Below are 21,726 nucleotides of genomic sequence, written 5' to 3'. Positions count from 1 at the left end.
CTCCTTGGTTTCTAATAGCCTAATTGGTCTAATAGTTGGTCAACCCCTAATTTTTAATCCTAACATTTTCAATTTTTACATCTTTTAAGCCAACATCAAATAATTGATCTAATGGAGAGGTTTTGAAGCAGCATTTGGACCTTCATGTTATGAGAAAAAAAAATGCAGGGAACATGGTTAATAATGTAATAGAGGAAGGTGTAAAGGAAAATCTGAATATCTAAGAACAATTTCAAGACTTATGTAGAAGTTAAATGTAAAAATTCAGTGGACTTGCACTTGCTCTCCAGGGGTCAAACTATGTGACAGCAAAACAAAGTGTCTAGCATTTCTATAGCCCAGTACAATTTTTACATTTTACTTCTCAGCCAAAATATACATACACAATATACATTGACAACTACACATTAAAGATGCAGGTTTTCAAGACAGCCCTATTGACACAGCTATTTTATTAAAACGCTATACTCATTGTTACACTTCCATGGCATTTGTTGTCATGTTAATTCACCTCATTTGGCTCGTCACATCACACTCCTTCAACAGCCAAAATAACAAACATGCCTGTGTGTATTTTTTCATCCTCTTACCTATTGAGCCTGGTTGAGGTTGTATTTGCTGCTGTCATTCTGCAGTGGGCAACATGCAGGGCGCTGAAAATTGATTTACTGGCAGAGATTTAGATTTTTCCATTACGCAGCACACATGTTTTGCCAGGGCGGGTGGATTAGAAACAACCCTTACCACGGGTTTAAATATTCCTGAAAAACACACCTGTCTTTCTCCTGCACTGTGGCAAAACTTTTGTTCTCTGCAGGCTGTAATGAGTTGTGTTGTCCATTATTAGAGTTAGCTGACAGGGGTCATGTTCACTTCACCCACGCCGCATACTGTATTTCTGTGATGTCGATCAGCAGATGGGTCGCTGACCTGCTCTCTTCGGCTGGCCGGGGTGTGCAGAGGCACAAATGGAGCAGCAGGAGCAGATGGGAGCGAGACGGATGAGAGGAGGATGAGACAGAGCTGTGTGCTTAATATTTAACCAGTGAAGCAGCATGCTGCTCCGCCCAGGAGGGGTGGAGGATAAAATCATCACACTGAAGTGACACTGATTATAGAGACGCTGGAATTCACAGGTGGAAAGTTAAGTAGTTGTTATATCTGCTGTTTTATCTCGTCTTTTTCTATTAGGCAATTTTTGAACTTGTTAAGAAGAAGTTCTATAACAATAAAGTTTAATATTACTATTATAAGTAGGAAACTACCCACACCATAGTGTTGGAGAGACTTGACACTCTTATTCTGTACGGTGGTAAAAATATTCCCCCAAATTTTTGAGAATTCTTAAAAAAAAATAATTTCAGCTCTGTGATAGTACATTTAAAGGTGCAATATGTAAGAACTCACCACCTGTTGAATTCATACTTTAAACAGATAGGACAAACCGTCCGTTAGCTAGTTAGCTCAGTTAGCTCAGTCAGCCCTGCCACCAGCAGTCCAGACTGGGAGTTTGGAGCACCGGGGGAAGTGATGGTGTTTACACTGCTAGCACAGGAGCTTTGGGCCGGGTCAGATCGGTGCTAGCTGGTTAGCATGCTGAACATGCTTTGCAACACATAGCAGGTCACAACGTCAAAACTGTTCTTCCTTCACAATCTGTTGAAAATTTTAGTTAAGTTTAGAATTTTTTCAGCCAAAACTCTCACATATTGCTCCTCTTAGACTTTGTTTAAAGAGTACTTACTCTCCCTGCCATCCTTCCTGCCTTTCTTGTGATTTATTTCCACCTTGTAGCTGATCTGACAACATGAAAAAGTGTTTGCCGACCGAAACGGTGCCTATTCCTTTAACATCTCTGGTTGTATAAGTTGATCATTGCCAATGGTGTAAATCAGGAGGAGTGCATTATGGCAATATGCGATTTTGATCAGATTTTTTTTTTTTTTTTACATAAAATATATGTGAACCCTACAATATACAACCACCTACATGATACTGTGCAGATCATTTTATAAATACTGTATTCGCCACCCTGAAGCAAAACTAAACACGCTTCACCTTTAAGATCAGAGAACATTTTACTGCTACTTTTTTTTGTTTTTTCTTTGCCACCTGATGCAATGAGTTACATTAATGCACATTTTTGGGATTATCTCTGTAAATTGCACAAATTATTTATACTGTGAACTTTTGCATGTATTTTTCATTGTGTGTTTAGTGCAATACATCAAATTAAAGCTACTGTCTTGTATGTGAACACCTATAACAATAAACCGCATTCTGTTTCCCTAACCCAAGTGCATTTTTGAACTCATATCTTTTACTTGGAGTATTTTGTTTCATATCTGTGTGGTATTTTGGGTAAAATATCAAAGTGAGGCAACTGATAAAATACACAGAGGAGGTGGTACTGACGTATTCAGGGTTAATTATTGTGCTTTGCTTTGAGGGAAGAAGCAGTTCAGTAGTCTGTACTGGTGCTCAAGTTGCAGCACTCTGCAGTGAGTGGATGTTTATGAACATTTATAGTGTGCTATAAGATTAATAGTGTACTTATGTGTTTAATTTGGATGCAAATTAGTGGAAAGTCCACAAGGAGAAGAGAGGCTCTGCAGCAGCGCCCCCAACAGATATTTACCTGAACTGCCAACAAGCAGATCTCCCTCCTGGCCACTTCATTAATCAACACACACAGGTCTGACACACACACACAGGTCTGACACACACACACACACACAAACTTCTCACTATATTGGCTGCAAACCAGTGTGAACCAGGTTTCACAGAATTAACACCATGCCTGTGGACATCAGTACCCTATAAACGTCCCCGGGAAAGCCGAGTCGGCCTAAACACTGTTTAATCAGCAGTCAGGCCAGACCTCAAGGTCACCCATGTTATTACAGAATAATGTAATGTTAAACACCGAGTCTAGTCACATTATTAACTGTCTGTTTTAAAGTCTCTGAAATAATTACCACACCTCTGTGTTCTTATCTACAGTGAGAGGTTTTTTTTTAAACATTTATAGTTACAAACGACTCAGTGAATCGCTCTCAGAAAGGCTGCTAGAATTAAAAAACTAGGTCTGAGGCATCTTACAATAACAAATGGAGCTTGTGAAATGACCCAGTGGAAGATTAATTCCTCTTTCAGTGGACAGCGAGTTACTGGGTCAGCTGTAGGCAGAACATTTGAGACACTAGCTTTTCATCACTCGAACCACCTAGAAGAGCGTTGTGCCCGTTCATTGTTGACACTAAGAATCCTCAGGTCGCTAAGAATCAGATGGTTCCTACCATGAAAAGGTGGCTCGAGTCAGGGCGAAAGGTGTCATCACAGGGTTGTATTTCTAGCCAGAGGAGCCCGATATTTCATTGGGGTTTCGCAACGAAGATGTAGTAAGAAACAGTCAAGTGGCCTCATTTTTTTTAACCAGTTGATTACAACTCATCTTCCCATAGTGGCCTCTTTTCAAACATAAAGGTATAATGAACAATTAAAAAGTTCAGTTCAACATTTTGGGATGTATCTGAGGGTACCGGGATGAGAAAGATTCCACTCTCACATCTGTCTGTTTATTATGGACCTGGAGCCAGTAGCTGGTTAGCTTAGCTTATTATAAAGCCTGAAAACAGGAGGATACAGCTTGCCTGGCTCTTTGAAAAGGTAACAAACACCCCCCAACCAGCACCTCTAAAGCTCACTAATTAACAATTTATCTTTGAAAATGAAAAATTAAAGTTCAGTCATTATCTACTCTCCCTGATGCCCATTAAAAGTTGGGTTTTGTTGAGCTCCAATTTTTTTGTGGACTATGAAACTTCACCCAACTTTCCATCAGTATAAAGTGAACTTATCCTTTAATCTTTGAAGTTCAAGAAGAACAAGTTGTGGTTTTATGTGAGACTTTTCATTGTGCCTCCACTGGTTGCCTAGTTACTACACCTTTTCAATTAGAGTCTGGCACATAACCCCACGACTAAACCATTAATTTGATTTTTTATGCTTATATAAAGTTTTGGTAGACAGGTTTTTGTTGTTTTTCAGAGCCAGGCTAGCCGTTTCCCTGTTTCCAGGCATTATGCTAAGTTAAGCAGCTGCCGGCTTGTGTGTATATATGTATATATATATGTATATATACACACACAAGACAGATATGAGGCTGGTATCAATCTTATCATCTAAAACTTAGCAGGAGCGTGAGTTAGTAGACTTACCAAAATCTGAAACCATTCATTTAAATTAATCTATTTCTGCTTAAGACGTAAGCACCACGTCAGACAAATTGCCTCAGGCAACCACATGAGCAAAGGCAAATAAAATGTTCCCATATCTGCAGGATCCCACAGACCTGATGTTCCTGTCAGACGGAGGTTTGCGTCAGAAGAAAAGAATAAAACATGCTGATTCTTAGTCACCTTTGATTTATTCAATTTGTCACCTAAAATAGTACATTATCCATTTGTTGCTCTTTTTCTGACAGAACCCTTTTGTCCTGAAGGTACAGCAGCCTGAAAATCCATTTCACCTCTTAAATGCCTTTACAATTGTCAAAGGATTCCCAATGCAATGAACAGAATAGGTTTATCTGTTAAATTCAAAAATGTGTGAGCACAATAGGCCAAATTGGTTTCCCAATTATGAGCCACAGCCATAATTACTCTGGACTAAGCTCACCTCAAATAGCCCCTTGAAGGGAAGTAGCTTGCATAATTTGTATCATTAGCATAATAAAGAAATGACATCCATTGTTAATATTGACAGCTAGACAGGTTAGACAGCTCCCTCTTTATTTCCATGAACAGTTATGAAACATGACTGAAAAAAAAAAGTCTTTAAATCTGAGGTAAGTCAGCCTTTGGAATTTTTTTCTGGTGTAGTTTGATGTCTGCCGTTCCTTCCACCAGAGAAATCCCACTTTACATGATCAGCCGCACTTTCACACATACAGTATATCCAGCAGGTCTATTCAGCAGTTATGTATGAATAATTATTCTGTTCTTGAAAAGCATCCACTTTTTTCTCTGTCCAGAGTAAACATAGCTTAGCAACACACTGTGCCTTCTGAGAAAACTGTCACATATTATTGGTGACAAATTAGAGACACGAGGGAAAGAAACAGGAGGAACAGCACTGTAAGTTTTGGCTAAACATGATGAATAATTAGAGCTATCATCCCATCAAAATCTCTAGAAACTCTTTAGGTGCCAATTCTGCACTGAAATCGTCTCATGAAATTTAAAGACACGGTGATAAAGACTCCATGGTTTAGCTAGTTGTGAACTGGACAGACGAATCTGCTCTGCATCAAAAGACTGAAACAAATGACGCCACTTCATGTCATGAACTGAACTTCAAAAGGGGATATTGGTGGGATTTCTGTGGTAAAAAACTTCTTTTGGGAGACCTGCGAGGCATCTGAGACATATGTTGATCGACGTCCACGTTAATGTCAAGATCCTTGGATGGCTTCTCTGGATTTATGCTTCGGCGGTTGTTGGAAGAACTCTCACGAAGAGAGTTTTGGTGTCAAGAGATTTTACTGATGAATCAGCTGGGACCTCTGAAAACAGATGGAGACATTAAATTACTTTCAACATACCTTTTCTTATATTTATGAATAAAACTAAATGTGGAAAACCATTTAGGAATCTCAAAAGAACACAGCTTTCAAAAACTCCAGAGCTCTTGAGCTTTTCAAATTGGAAGGGTGGTTTAACCCTTATTCCAAAAAAGGTTACAATGTTGTGTGCAAAGTAGATAAAAACTGAAAAAAATGGTTTGGCGTGTTCAACGGTTTTATGAAGTGTTTCTGACCCCATGTAGTAATATCCTTTATACAATCGTGTTTCACAAAGTGGTGAACCAGTATTATATTTAATTCAAATGAGATAATAGAAAAAAAGAGGACCCCAAAAAACATCTACTGTCATTAAGCAATTATCTGTGAATATTCATTCATATTGCACCAATTTATTGCATTTAATTAGTTTCTTCACATCATAGCCACTCACTGTCCTGTTCACTAATGAATAAGTGATCATCTAACCTTCAACTAGCATTTCATTCATTTTAATGCAACCTGTGCTGGAGGCCACAGAAAGATATAGAAGAAAACGTGTTTTTCAATCCTGGTCCTGGGGGCCCCCCGCCCTGCATGTTTTAGTTTCCCTGCCCAATCACACCTGATTCAAATAAACGTGTCGTTATCGGGCTCAGCAGAGCTTCATGAGGAGCTAATCATTTGAATCAGGTTGGAAAAATCTTAAACATGCAGGGCAGGGGGCCCCCCAGGACCAGGACTGAAAAAACACAGCTGTAGCCAATATGAAATCCATTATCTTTCCATCTTACCCTGGGTAAGGTTCTGGTCCAGGTAGAGTCTGAGCCGTCTGCTGCGGAGGCCAAAAACCTTGCCAGCCTCAGACAGCAGGCCTGAGTTGTCGAGTCCATTCTGACCCACTGGGTTCGTCAGCAGGAGGGTGCCCACCTCTCCTGTCTGACACTCTGGAGGAGACAGGACAAGCGTTGAAGAGAATCAAACCAGACAGACTTTACTTCCTTTACAAATTAAGAGATGATTGGCTTGTTAGTAAGGCTTATTCACAAGTCTTAGCAAGGTGTGTGAACAGGCTTACGCTTAACCATGGGAAAAGGGAGGAGATGGAAAGAATGATTGAGAGATCAGAAAGAGGATGAGAGAGAGAGCCCAGATGATCAATTGATAGACGTAGGGTTAGCGGGGCAAGGTGAGAGAGTTGAGTGTGAATGATTTAAAGGATGAAGCTGAATTCTAGTGAATTTTCTTTAGTACACAATCAATGCAGCTGAGTCCAGTGGTGCAAAATAACTAAATACATTGATACGACAGCTGCAGTTTCTAGTTACTGTAAAGATTCTGATTTTATACATCAATAGTTCCAAAGTTATTTGCACAAAAAAACACTTTCTTGTCTGTACGGTAGATTTGATGCTACAGACAACCTGTCAGTTAGCCTAGCTTAGCATTAAAACAGTAGAAACAGCTAGCCTGACTTTTCTAAATCTGTATAAAAGATCAACATTTAAAAACATTATGTTGTGATTTACGAGGGGCTATATTCTGGATCATTTCTGACAGGGTCAGACTACACGTTTTCCTGTATTTCTGTTTTTAGTTCATTGTTAAGTTAACTGACTTCCTTCATACAGTGAATATAGTATATGTATATACTCCACAGGCAGTGTTCCAGGTCTTGTAAGATAACTCCTAATAAATAAGCAAAGAAAGTATTAATCGATAAATCAGTCTGTAATAGTCCAAAGGGAGAAGTCAGCCTGGAGAACAGTCAGAACATACAGTACATACAATTGGCAAAATGTCAGACTGTTCCTTTGAAACTTCGCAAAGTGTTATTGCTAATTTTACTAAAAAAAGATCACAGAACCTTCTCCATTGAGAACCATTGAGGGAAATATAAAGTGTCCGGGTCAGACAGTGATTAAATCAAACGGTCTGATCTGTTGGAGCCACGATGCTACATGCTTTAAGTTAAAAAAAGCTTTGACTACATGACAAAACTTGTCAGCAGGAAAAAATTCATTGTTGGTTTTGGTCTCTCCAGGGGATTTGTTGATCATAATTAAAAAAGATTGATGGCTGCCTTTCAACAGTGGGAAGGACTGACTGGTCAGTTATTCATGGCTGTATGTAGAGAGTGTGTGTGTGTGTGTGTCTGTGTGTTTCTCACCGGCTGGTTGTGCGTTGCAGAGCAGCAGGTTCACGTATGGACACAGGAGGGTGTCGGTGGTGGGGGCAGGGCCAGGGGAGGAAGAGCCTGAGGTCACTGTCAAAGTTTTACCGCTCAGAGCCTGGAGGTCCATTTTGCTGGTCAACTCTGTAGTGAACACACGTTTACAGAAACACGCAGAGAAGCTTTAAGGTTTCAACTGGGTTATTGTAGAGCACCTAATCAATAAATCATTTTGTTTGTTAAATAATTATGACAATGACGTGTAAAAAATAAATATAAAGCTTTATTCTTTCCTTTATCCTCCGATCAGCTAGTCAAAACAGAAAAAACTTTGTATTTTCTTTCCTTCTCATAAAGTCAAACAAACTAAAATGTAGCATTAGCTAGCTAACTTAAATGGGGGTTAGCTTTTACTGCAAAATGCTTCGACTACTGTTACGAGAGTATACTATGATGCTACATTACTATGCAGCAAGTTTTGTGGTTGATTAACACTGGCTGCGATTGCTGGTGTAGTTTTATGACAAAAGTTAGCTGCATAGCTAGCCGAACAGGTAGGTGTTTAGCTAGCAGTGTGTTCAGCTAAAACTAGCGAGCCACACAGTCCAGGTACACATATACACATTTACGTGTCATTACTATACAGGCATTAGAGCAATTAGAAATATTATTATAATATAATTAACATTATTGTGTGCCAAGAAAGGTGATAATTGAAGATAAACAGGAAATTAAGATAATTGAACCCTCATGTTTTTTATGTAAAACATTCATATCTATTAACCGACTGGTGATAAAAGAAAATCATAAAACTTTATATTCATTTAAGACACTAATTATTGAACCAACAGTATTATCTTATTCTATTCAGTTCAGTTTTGTCAGTTAAGGGGCTCCATAGTGCTGCAAGAAACAGTAAAAGTAAACTACGTTGTCCTTATATAAGCTAGTAGGTAGTTATAGAATCACCAAAAGCCCCTCGTGGGCTATGAAATGGCAGATATTGTTATTGTAACCGAGAGTCGTTGAGAAGATATGAGAGAGCTACATTTATGTCTCTCTAAGGGGCCAAAACCAGTTCTCACCAGTCCCGCCATTGAAGAATCTGAGCTGGGTGTTATTGGTTCCAAAGATGCTGCTGCTCACTCTCTTCAGCTTGTCCAGGTCTAGTCTGTTATCCCCTTTAGGGTTCTCCAACAGCACCACCCCCTCTGGAGAAGAAACAAGTTAAACAGTATTAATAATGTAGTCAGCAGGCGTGGTACAGATCCTATTATCTCGGCAAACAGCAGACTGACAACTTCTAAAATAACCCAAAGCAACTTCTATTGACAGTTTAACAGCTCAACATATTCTTATTAGATCTTTTCTGGCAGGAAAAACAGGCTTCATTTTTGGTCTTCCCATGTGCTACCTTGTTCCTTGTTGTTGACCTTCACCCTGACGTTCACATAGGAGCAAGCTGGTCCATTTAGGGGAGCACGAGGGGCTGAAGATCCTTTTATTATGGTTAACTCCAAGTCTGAGCCCTTCAGCTGCAACAAAGGAAAGAGAAACACGGGTTAGACTTTTTTTGTTCTTTACTGAATGGTCCTTTAAAGTTAACACTGTACCAAACCACTAATACATTCAGAGAGCATGTAGAAGTAACATGGGAATCACTGAACGAAATGTGACTGATAACCGATAACTCACATTGTCTGTTAGCTGCATGTTTCATAAATGTTGAAAGGCTGTGATACACAACAATCTGTCTGTTAAACTACAGCAGCCAATAACCCTGCTTGCCCTCAGGTGTCCTTTCATACCTGAGTCTTTTCTTCTATGATGACACTGGCAGTCTTGGGGACAGGGAAGGGCAACAGTGGAGCCTTGGTGGTAGCCAGGATAAAGTCATTGTGAGCCTGGATCACAGAGTCCAAGTACTCCCCCTCTGGCTGGCAGCGGTAGTGCACAGTTATCTCATCTGATGGCACCAAATGGCCCTGTGAGACATGGGAATGAGAGATAGGAAGTGGGTTTTAGTATGTAAATGAAAACCATGTGGAGCATTTTCAGAAAGTTTCTGCAGTATCAGAAGTGCTTAAAGGGGCACTATGTAGTTTTGGAGAAGAAATTCAAACTCAGAATTTTTATATTTACAATATTAATGAGGTAAAAATACAAACTCATAAATATTTATTTTTACCACAACTGAAAAAATAAGCTGTTCTCAGAGGAAAATAAGGTCCTCAGAACACTGTTTGAAGCTAGAAAGGTCGATAAAGATCTTTCTCTTCTGATGAAAATGTCTTAACCAAAACTACAGAGTTCACCTTTAAGGACACCAGAAACTACTGTGAGTGACCATAAGTGAGTAAATATGCTAAAAGTACGGCTTCAATAGCTCTTTAAACAACATACATGTAATAATCTGCAATTTGGTTTAGGATAACCTGTTATCTGATTCAAATAAACGATTGCAAAGAACACAAAGTATCACAAGTTAAGCTTTTTCCTTCAAAGTTTTCTTCTTCTCAATAAGAAAATGAAGTCTGGAAAAAAATATTAACTGAAAAAATGATGTAATGGGGAGTGGAACAACAAAATGGAAGGGCGGACAAAAGACGAGAAGGCTGGGATTAAAAAAGCAGAAAACAGACAGTATAGGAACAAATAAAGGCAGGAGGGAACAAGGGGAGGTTTTTTATTGGATGAAAGCCCATCTATTTTGGCACTGTGTGCTGCCAGCTTCCTCTAACCTTGACACATTCAAATACATTGATCTCATCCTAATCTGCAGTGTGCACAGCCGCACACACATATATCGACTGTGTAGTACACATACACACTCCAATTGCAGTATGTGGCTCAAGGGCAGAGGAATAACGTTAGCTAGATACAGAGAAGCAGTCAATCAATGGAGGAAGGTTTATAGGCTTTTCCTGCCAAGTCAAGGTACTGACCCTACCCTGAAGGTGCTGGTACAGTGTGTGTGTGTGTGTGTGTGTGTGAGAGTGTGTGTGTGAGTGTGTGTGTGTGTGTGTGTGTGTGTGTGTGTGTGTGTGTGTGTGTGTGTGTGTGTGTGAGAGTGTGTGTGAGAACATATCAGATATAGCTACAGAGATCTCCAGTTTGTGAGCAGTCCAATAAAACAAACAAATAAAAGGAAATGCTGACCCCTGTTTCTCAACCCTCTGTACGCTCACACACAAAACACAAACACCTACGCAAACACGGATAAAAACACACATGCACACCCACAAACTACTACCAAACATGTCAGAAGAATTGTTAAAAATTAATTCCCATCCCCAGGGTGGAAAATTCCTAACAGATCTCAGTTTGAAATAACTGGAGGAATTTAGCCTGGCCGGGAGCCAGTGCACACCACTGCTATAGGGGGACGGAAAAAACTGTTTGTTGCTTGTGAAAACAAGGGGCTGTTGGCTAATCCGTCTTTACTCCCCAGACCACTTCAAAGCTCCAACATTAGAATCTGAAAGGGGCCAGACTGTAATTAAGCTTCCATTAAGCCTGCCTTATGATGGAGAAACTTCTAACTGTGACGCTGCAGTGGAAAGATTTCAAAACTGCCCTGACAAAATTAGCATGGGACATAAAGAGGAAGGGGAAAGGACGGGGCGATCAAAGGGAGGGAAATGTAACAAAAAATATACAGCTAATTTTCTACTCTTGGTGTACATCATCAGGCTGCAACTAATGATTATTGTCACAATCAACTAATCAATTAATAGTTTGATGGCAGTATATTGTGTAATATGTCTCTCGGGTTCCCTAGAGAGCGAAATGAAGTCATCAATTTAAAATTTTGTCCCAAAAATGAAAAATTGTAGTAAATCAAGCCTGTATAATAAAGTAATAATATTTTTGGAGTGTAAATAGTTATATAAGCTTTAGACTTTATACTTATTAACTTAAATTAAATGAAACCTAATTGATTTTACTCTTGTTATCCTTTACTAGCTCATTTTATTTTCAAACTCTTTAATTATCCTTTGTTTTGATGATGACATGCATTCAGTCATTTATTCATTCTCTATTGACTTATGCAATATTTCCCATTTATTTCTCGTTGCATTAATTACATTTTTCTTCTAATGCATTAAGTATATATAACGGGTAGAACATTTGCTGTGAAGCTCCAGAAATGTTTTGTGGACTATGAAACTTCACCCGACTTTCCATCAGCGTGGGGGTGAGTAGATTATGACAGAATTTTCATTTTTGGGTGAACTTATCCTTTAATCAATACATTTACAATTTTTGCTTAATAGTGAACTTTTAGCTGTACTATAATGATCAAAATAAATGAGGAGGAAGGGTGGTGGTTTTGAGTGGATTTGTTTTGTATTTCTAACAACTCTGCCAGGGGAGGATGATTCTTCACGTCCTAACGCGCCATGTTTCTAAATGCTTCTCATACATTTCCTCTTCCCTGCTTCACTGTCATTACTCACTGAATGGCATTTTGTCGTACAGTACAACTCCGCAAACTGCCTCAGCGGCATATTTTGCTGACCTCGACACAGCAGCCCTGATTACATGTATTGGCGCAGCATTTAAAATATGTCACATTGTATTCATTAGACACTGGATTGTAAAATTCACTAGCGGTGTGTTATGTGTCACTCTTGTTTTCAAACTGCCCCACCTTCTTGCGCAGTTTCTGAATGCGGTTGATGACCTCTCGGGCAACGCCTTCATCCAGCATGGACTGGTCCGGTGAGACATCCAGCAGCACCAGCACCTAGAAGGACAACAGACCCAGAGGACAACAGGAAAGTTGAGACACATGTTGAAGTGATCACTGAACTGTTGAGACGTTACCAGAGACTGAAGTTGTTTTCAGCTAATTTTGACAATAAAGACAGTTTATTTACATACAGGGAGATTTTTCTTATTTAAACTGTGTGTAAGGATAGTGTCTTATGCAGCACAGATTGTAAAAAACTGTGGATTTGCAAGATTTTGGGATACATAAATAAGCTTTTCATTAGCTAATTTTCATAAATAATGTGTGTTATCTTTTGTATGAAATGTTTAAATGTCATATGTATGGATTCTTGACAATGAAGCACTAACTATTCCTTAAAAACATTAAAAATAATCTTAATTAATATAATAATTTATCTTATTTTAATCAGGACATCAAGTCTCAATCAGAGGCTGAGTAGGGAAGTTACGCCTTCACCATTGTGAGAAAAAAATTATTGCATACAGAAGTTTGTCCAGATAGTAATTTACTGTAGTTATGTACACACCAGCCAACATTTCAAGCAACATGCATTTGATAGATTAATAGCAGAGTGACAGAATTTCACATGACATGAAGACATTAAGGTCGTGTTCATCTTCTGATATCGTTTATTTACTGTAGGCTGAGTAACAACACTGCTTCAGCTACAGGCTGTACAACTGAGAAGGCAGAGTAAAATCCAGAGACAGCGAGAACGACCTTTCAGCAAAAAAGCCGTAAATGTATAATGTAAAGATTAAAGAAAAAGAAAACAACCAACCAAGTGGCAATAATGACAATATTGTCGTCTGTGTGAGCCACTAAAGTAAAATGAGTGTCATGTTGTGTTGTGTAAGGCTGAGCTGCTGCCAGCCATGAACACTTTACCATGGGAAGAAGGAGGGAAAGAGATGACAGGGTGACAGGGAAAAGTACACAAAGCAAAACAGAGAAGCGGTATACATGAGAGAGAGAGAGAGAGAGAGGGAGAGAGAGAGAGAGAGAAACGAGAGAGGGTTGGTGGGAGCGAGCGAGAGTAAAAGAGAATTAAAAAGCCAGCTCAGTAAACTGGTATTAAGGTGCAGCCGTGTGGTGTGTATACGGTTGGAGGAGCACTGATTAGAGTGGGCCTGTGGGAAACGCATACATGCTGGTTTCCACTTGGCCGTGAAATGATTTCATACATCACACTCACAGTAAAGACACATTTACAGTATATGGCAGCCTGGCGCAGGAGCAGAGAAGCATTATTTTCTTTTAGATTCCGGTTATATTACACTTTGTAGCTCAATCTACACAACAACAGTTAGTAAGGAGAGCGAGGTAGTAGAGGAGAGCTTGTTGGTCGGTATTTCTATACCTTTTCATGTGGGTTAGCAAGTGGAAATTTTACTTTTAAGGAATGGATGGATGGAAAGGTAAATTTGCAAGTCATTCATAATCTGCTGTGTAATAAAATCCCATAATTTCACATACTAAAAAAATAAAATAAAATACATAATCATATGTGCAGCAAGTTTAAGACATAAATATTTAAGGGTTACGACAATAAAGCATATCAACTAAAAGAACTAACCCTGACATAACAGTCAGATAATCAATTGTAAAATTAATAATCAATGCACCCCTAGTTGAGAGTTACCAGCCTCGTGTCTGTACTCTACAGTATATACGAAGCCACATCCAGGTGATGATTATCTTAGCATGGCAAGGGAACTGGACTATTTCTTGGCTTGGTGCAGTTACTTCCTGAAGACTTCGATGGTTAGTTGGCAATCTTGTGGTCATGAAAATACTCCAAATATAGGTCTTTGTTATTTATTGAGCTTTAGAGGTGCTGGTTGGCAGGTTTTGTTACCTTTGGGAAGAGCCAGGCTAGTTTCTCCCTGCTTTCAGTCTTTGTGCTAAGCTAACGTGCTGCTAGCGGTAGCTTCATATTTCCAAACAAACACCAAAGTGATATCCATCTCTTCATCTGACTCTCAGCAACAACGCAAATAAGTCTATTTTCAATATGTTGAACTATTGCTGAAATAAAAGGACATTTTTAAAGTCTCTTGGCATTTCAACATAAAATGCACATCAACTACAACTAATTTCTGATGGCCAGTTTTAGACCCCTGCCTTTTTCTGTTACAATATGAGCACTCAAACAGAAACTACATTTCCCAGAGCTGCCACGAATATCTATTCATCAATTACTTGTCAACTATTGCCAACTACTTTGATAATTGATTAATTGCTGTGAGTAATTTTATCAGAAAAAGAAGGTAACAAATTCTGATTCCAGCTTCTTAAATGTGAATATTTTCTGGTTTCTTCACTCTTATAGGACAGCACACTAAATATCTTTGTGTTGTGGACAAAAGAAGACATTGGCGGACATCATCTTGAGCTTTGGAAAACACCGATATCAACAGATGAATCAATAATCAAAATAATCGTTTTTTCATTGACCGAGACACATCTATTTTAAAGCTGGCTGACGGTAGTCCTGTGACAAGGAGCCCCCCCCCCCCCCCCCCCCCCCCCATGCTGTTAAACAACTGTACATCTTATTCCTTAGTTTGAACAGGTCGCTGTTTGTCCACTAAAAAACAATCCATTTTCAATGCTTTTATTCCTTAAGTTTGTTCAATTTGCTTGTAAAGGTATCAAATGCCAAAATGATAGGTTTCAATTTCAAGCCTACCTGTGCATCAGAGTGTGCTTCATACTGTGCAGCGGAGCCAGAACTCTGGTCAAAGGTGTACATCAGCCTCAGGTCCTCTTCATGAAGCTCGTGGCCGTCCACCGTGATGGATCCTTAGATTGAACCACAACACAAATATGTTCAAACCCACAGTTATGGCACTGAACCTAAAAATGAACATCATTATACGGCAGCACACTACATTCATCATTTCATGGAAAAGAAATGGACAATTAAGTAAATATGCTGATCATACAGAACTCACACCAAGGAACCCTACCGTGACTCAGCACCATCAGACCACATTTATGAACGGCAATAAATTATATAGTCGTAGCACAATTCACCGGGGGGCATGAAAATGAGTCAAACCATACTTAAAACACGCTCATTAAAAAAAAGTTAGCTACCACAAGTAAAGATTTTCCTCTCGGGGCGGGATAAGAATAATGTCGGCCAGAATTATGTAGCAGGGCGTAAAGAGCCAATCATGAAGAACGTTCCGGTTTCTGGTCAGTTTGATGTCGACTGAAAATGTTTAAGCCGCTTTGAAGTGGTAACATTTCAGTCAGATCACCCACATCCATACATAGTGATAAAACCAGATAATAACAATAACGTAATCCAAATAGACAATTCAACACAATGATGTTTAAATGTTTTCTTGTAAAAATCTAAATGAATGCTTAATTCTCGCTAATAGGAAGATAACAGAAAATGGATCCTTTAACAGAGGAAGAAAATGTGTTGATGCATTTGAGAATGATAGATGATTAAATCAATGCTGGCTACAGACTAGCGAAAATGTGATAAACAATTAGTGTCCCACTATTCTCCTAATTAAATGTGAACAAATTGCAGACAGATTGTGTGAAATCAGTCTTTATTTGGCAGTGTTCATCTCTTGAGAAGGATTCTTGAAAAGGTTTCAATTATACCCAATCCTACTGAATAAATTGCCCTCTTAATTCACATGCAGGCTGAAGCTTTGTGTTGAATTAGCTGGGGTCTACACTGGTATTTGCTTGCATGTTGCAGTCTTGCTGGCCACAACCACAGGAGATCTGAGCTTTTAAAACAGTAAAGCGAACCCAATCTACTCAGGTTTATATCTTCATCTTGCCAGTGGCAGCAATTACCCACGTCTATGTTCTGACTAAAAACCATGACCATGTTTCTCCTCTCCTCTTCACTTCTCCACACCCAGAGGCCGGGTGAAACAGTCACTCCGATTCGCTCTAATCCTAGATTTCCATGCTTTGATTTCCTGTGTCCCTCCCTGCTTCTCTGCTCCGTTCCACCTTTTCTTCCACCCTCTTTAAAACCATGGGATCAAAGGTACAGGTAAGGAATAATGAGTAATACAACCACCGGCCACGAACACACAATCAGTTTCTGGCCAAATTGCCACCCTTATAGTCTAAATTGGAACAAGGTTTTATTTTACTCAGAGCATTCAGAGCAAGAAATTGCTCAAGAGGTTAAAAGCAGACCCTCAACTGAAGGTGAGCTGTTAGCTTCACAGACAGTAATGATGTTAAATGTTTATTTTGTTTAGTTAATCCACCTTTGTTCAGTCCATTCTGATTATGTTAACCTTTGACAAAGCCAGGCTACAGTAGCTGTTTTCCCCTGCAACCAGTCTTTGTGCTCAGCTAATCTAACTGCCTGCTAGCCCTTTTTAAAAATCAAAAATAAGCCCTGCACATGACCTGTAACTGCCCCTTTGAGCTGGAAAACATTATGGCTCCACATCTTATAGCCTTATATGGTCCAAGTTCAAATTGAATTACAATTTCACTGAAAATGGACACTTAATCCATGATTTTCCTGGGGAAATATCCAATCACCTGGCATAAAACTACATAAACTTGCATGTTGACGTTCCCTCTGAAGTTAAAACGACAGGCGACCGAATGAAATGCACTGTACCTTGGATTAAATTCCAGATTTTTCCGGGTTTAAACATTGTTGGAAACATTTGGGATAATGTAGGTACACAACTCAACAAACTATATAATTTGGTCTAGTTGTTTTTAGACATTTTAATGGAGAAATGTTCCATATTATGCCTTTAAAAATGGGTTTTGTACACTCAAACACCTCACCTGTCATCATAAGTCAATGAAATGTTTTGCTGTACACGTTTTCATCTGTGTGTTTCCTCTCTGCATCATTTTTCCACCATCCTCCACCATGTCTATCTCTTCCTTTCCATCACTCATCCTCCGTTTTTCCCTTCCAATTGGCTAGACTTCAAACATCCAAGTGATTGGAAATGTTAAGTTCCCACAGCCCAGCTGACCTCCACTGCCTTCTTCCCCAGAGACTCTGGGGGCTCTCCTCGTCTTTCTATAATTGGAGAGACAAGATACCTTGCACTGCTTTGATCCGTACTCGAGCTCTGATTATAGTTTCAGAAGGGTTAGGGGTTTGCCTTCTGAGGATAAACTGGCTGTCTGTATTTGCCCGACTTCACTGCATCGACTCATAGTTGAGGTTTTGGTGAAATAAATATGATTTAAACACAATTTGCAGCATTTTGGCACACAATTCTAACACTAACCTACTGCTCTTTACCAATCACTTGGTAAAGAGCACCATTAATTATTGATCTTTGGTGTGTGTCATTACTTGTATAGAGAACAGAAGTATATAATAATAATTTTAAGATGTAATTTGCGTAAACTTTGTCATGTGCAAATGCAAACTAATTAACTTCATCTGGCTGCTGATGTTACACTGCTAGTAAGTCTTAGCTCCTTTGATGCTCCAGTGTGATTTCTAAGTTACGAGTTCAAAGATTTTCTGCCTTTTTACAGACACACACACACACAGACACACACACAGACACACACACACACACACAGACACACACACACACACACACACACACACACACACACACACACACACACACACACACACACACACACACACACACACACACACAGACACACAGACACACACACACACAGATACCTGTCTTCTGGAAGGCTTCTAGCTGTTCGCTAGTGAGCTCCTTGATAGAAGCAGTGACAGCTTTGAAGGCTCCCTTTAGTCTCTTGCCCAGCACCATGTGGTCTGGCTCGGCTCTCAGACGGATGCCGTACTTGTCCTTGTCTGTTGACAGCGTCAACTGTCGCACGTTCAGCTCCTGGAGGATGAAAAGAAAACCAAAAAAACACACTATGTCTTAGAAAAGGTAAAGTTACTGTCTTGAAGTTGCGCTGTGCTATGAAATATGAAAATATGAAACATAAAAACGTACACAAAAATGTGTACAATGAAATTGTAATATGGATTGCAAAACTAACAAGTGAAATTTAATTACATATAAAATTCTAATTATAAGGTTTGTTCAGTTTAACCTTTACCAAGCTCATCCTGAACCCAGCATATGTCCAGCCCAACCAAGTGCATTATATAAGACTTGAGATGGAAGAATAAGTTACAATAACGCCTTCGAAAAATACTAAAGATTATGCCATAAACGAAACTAAAAACTAAAACACACCAAGCACACTTAAATTGCAAACTGAACTTTATAGAAAACTAAATTCAATTTAACATACGAAGTAAAAACTTTGAATACCCCGGGCATGTGCTGCCAAGAGCTAATCAATAATTGATTACAGAGAATCATTCACTCAAAGATTAAGCCAGCCATGAAATCAACCAGTAAGTGAGTCAGTGAGCCTGTTCAGTCAATATTTCTGCCTTTCAATACGTTTCATTCTTCAATCTAAATGGAGAGAGAAATCCGTGATCCAGTCGTATCTGCTGAAGCAATAGAGATACTATATTTAGCCACACTGACACTAACCCTGGCCTGCCACGCACGGCTTCTTTCAGTCAATCACGCTGAAAAGTTGACTGAGACTGACTTCGAGCACAGTTGACTTGCTGACAGAGAGCACAGATGAGCTACTGTAGTGGGCTGAGTGATAAACTTAAGGGCAGCGTGCGGTTGAAAATAGATGGAACTTCTGTTTTGAGCCGAGCTTGTTGGTTGAAAATCGGACTGAATCACTGCAAGACTGCATAAAAAGAAACTCTTTCATCCTGAGGGCATGTATAGCTGTGTGTGTTTGTGTCATGCCTTATAAAGTGGCAATTTTTCAGAGCCACTGAGCATCTATCTCTGCATACAGACTAGGCACCAACAAGCTTGTCAGCCAAGCAAAGCGCAAACCTAAATGGCCAGTGACAATCAACAGTCAATTCCATTTTGTATCGACTCTTTTCCCTCCGAGCGTGAAGAGAATTTGTTAAATTCATGATTTGCCTCAAGAAATAGACAATGAAGATCTAATCAGCACCCCTTTAAACACTTTGTGAAGGCAAATGACGGGGATGCACGATATATATCGGATCGATTAAATTACAGCAGCTATTTATCGGTATGGGTGAAATTCTAGTCGATTAATAGATCTGATAATATGAAGCCAAATTGTTTTCATTGACTTGACAAGTGCAGTTTTTACCACCTTCAATACAGTTTGCACCTTGAAGGTTAGTGAAGAAGAAGAAGAAGAAGAAGAAGAGTGGATGTTTTCATAATTTACAGAGTAAGAACACAATTGTAATTTGCAACATGATCCGCAGTTCAGTGAGGGGTGGAAAAGTCTTTCAAATAAAAGAGTTTATTCAAATACAAAAATATGACATTATCAGTTATCTCATCTGTATCAGCACTGAGAAACAGGTAATTATCAGTTAATGGTATCAGCTGAAATAAATCCATATCGTTCATCCGTACTCAATACAGATGTGCACTGATGCCTCCTGGTGCTCGTTGTGTTGACAAATTTGACCAGACAGTCTAAAATTAAAGGCTGTTCCTGTATACATATTGAAAATTGTAGTTATTTTGTAAGAAGGCAATATTGTTAAACAATCGTTTTTTCTGTCTATTTAAAAAAAAATGTACTAAAGAAAATGCACTAAACCTTGTAGTACTGGTTCTAGCACTGGGAAATATGTCCTTAAAATAGTATCACAATAACCTTAGACCGTATCAGGGTACACAACATATATATATATATATATCTTGATTTATTTTTTTAATTTCATTTACTTGCATGAATGCTAGGACTGGCTGACAAATCACAATAATTTGGCTCAATATTGATCTTGCAACAATATTGTAGGGATGACAATTAGTGCTTTTTGAGTGAGACTTTTGATAATTAATCATCAGTAATCTGGATATAATGACTATTAGAATAATTAAAAGAGTGGTAAATTCAGAAAATTATATCACTGTACTGTAACACAGCCTTTAAAACCATTAAAAGACAACAATATCACAATTTCCAAAATCTAAGACAATATATAGTGTAATATCACAGTAACAATATCATATCGATACAGTATATTGCTCAGCCCTAACTGGTACCAATAGTATCCACTACACTATACATCAGAAAAGGCAATTCAGAGGGCTAAGCTGAATGCTTTGTTACTTTCTGTAGGAGTCACTTCATTACTCCAGACATGTGCTGTAGAGGGTTGATTAAAAAAATGTAATTCACTCAGAGAGAAAGTCAGCCATGAAATCAAACAGTCTATGAGCCAGTCGACAACAGCAATACTGAACAGTCATTGTAGAGAGGTTTAAAGAAGGCGCGGTCCTGGGACAACAGCGCTTATAGAATTGTATTTACAGAGAATAACCAATAAAATAGAAAGTTATAGAATAATAACAAAAGGAATCAAAGTCAAAGCAACAGTGAAAAGGTGAATCCAGAATTAATCTACCCAACTTTCAAATGCACTGCTCAATTGAAACTACACCACATCAACATCTTCCCTTGGCTGCAGGACCTTTAATTCTGCTCAAATGACCCTTCTTCACTGGAGGGAAGCTACAAGTTGGAAAGGTTAAATGTCTCCCCACCAGAAAGGAAACAGCGAGAGATAAAAAGCAGACCGAGCCAAGATGAAGCTTGCAGGATCCGACAGAAAGTTGCACAGAAGCCCTTTTCACATGAGAACCATAAGCTGTAAATGTTCTGTCAATTTTTCCTGCTCAGCATCATATGGGAACACGAGTCGGAATTAATTTTCCATCTATGATGCATCAGTCACTTCTCAGCTTGGGACGGGAGGTATTTTAGCGTGGCTTTATTGGGAATAAAAGCAGCAACACTCCTAGGTTGAGACATTCTTATTTTAAGGCACTCGTGGGGTTATCTGAGTCATCTTTGCGCAACAGTATTGACTTTTCGAGCTTTGTTGGTGGAAAATCAAACCCAAAGACAAAGGGATAATGTCAGGTTAATGGCTCCCTGCACTAAAAGGCTATGACAATTAGTCTGTCTCATGTCTGAGTAGCCATATTTCCATCTGAATGTACCCAACTAACTTCTGCAATTAATCTTCACTTTCCAGTACACGAGCAAAGAAAATGTTGAACACACCTGGAAAGTTAAACTTAAAAAGAGCCAGAACAAGAGCTAGAGGAGCTGAAAATATAATGATACTGTGACTTTGAAGTACACAAACAGATTAACTGTAAAATAATGTTCACATATGCTTGAGAGAAAAAAACCCAA

At 39.0% G+C, this 21,726-nt stretch overlaps 1 protein-coding gene across 2 annotated transcripts in view; it reads right to left on the bottom strand.

Annotated features, from left to right (window-relative positions):
• Positions 1–4,410: 4,410 nt before the first annotated feature.
• iars1 (isoleucyl-tRNA synthetase 1) overlaps positions 4,411–21,726 on the bottom strand; it is a 56,379-nt gene continuing 39,063 nt past the window's right edge. For both annotated transcript variants that reach the window (XM_084349714.1, XM_084349715.1), the window contains exons 26-34: positions 18,149–18,323; positions 15,167–15,279; positions 12,391–12,486; positions 9,545–9,721; positions 9,151–9,271; positions 8,822–8,947; positions 7,734–7,880; positions 6,358–6,510; positions 4,411–5,566 (exon numbers count right to left, since the gene is read on the bottom strand). In XM_084349714.1, the coding sequence (XP_084205840.1) occupies positions 5,484–5,566; positions 6,358–6,510; positions 7,734–7,880; positions 8,822–8,947; positions 9,151–9,271; positions 9,545–9,721; positions 12,391–12,486; positions 15,167–15,279; positions 18,149–18,323 (1,191 nt within the window). In that variant the 3' untranslated portion in view covers positions 4,411–5,483. The remainder of the gene's footprint in view (positions 5,567–6,357; positions 6,511–7,733; positions 7,881–8,821; positions 8,948–9,150; positions 9,272–9,544; positions 9,722–12,390; positions 12,487–15,166; positions 15,280–18,148; positions 18,324–21,726) is intronic.

Source organism: Pagrus pagrus (assembly GCF_965226575.1).
Source record: "Pagrus pagrus genome assembly, chromosome: 3".
Taxonomy (NCBI): Eukaryota; Metazoa; Chordata; class Actinopteri; order Spariformes; family Sparidae; genus Pagrus; species Pagrus pagrus.
This window is presented reverse-complemented; position numbering and strand designations above follow the sequence as displayed.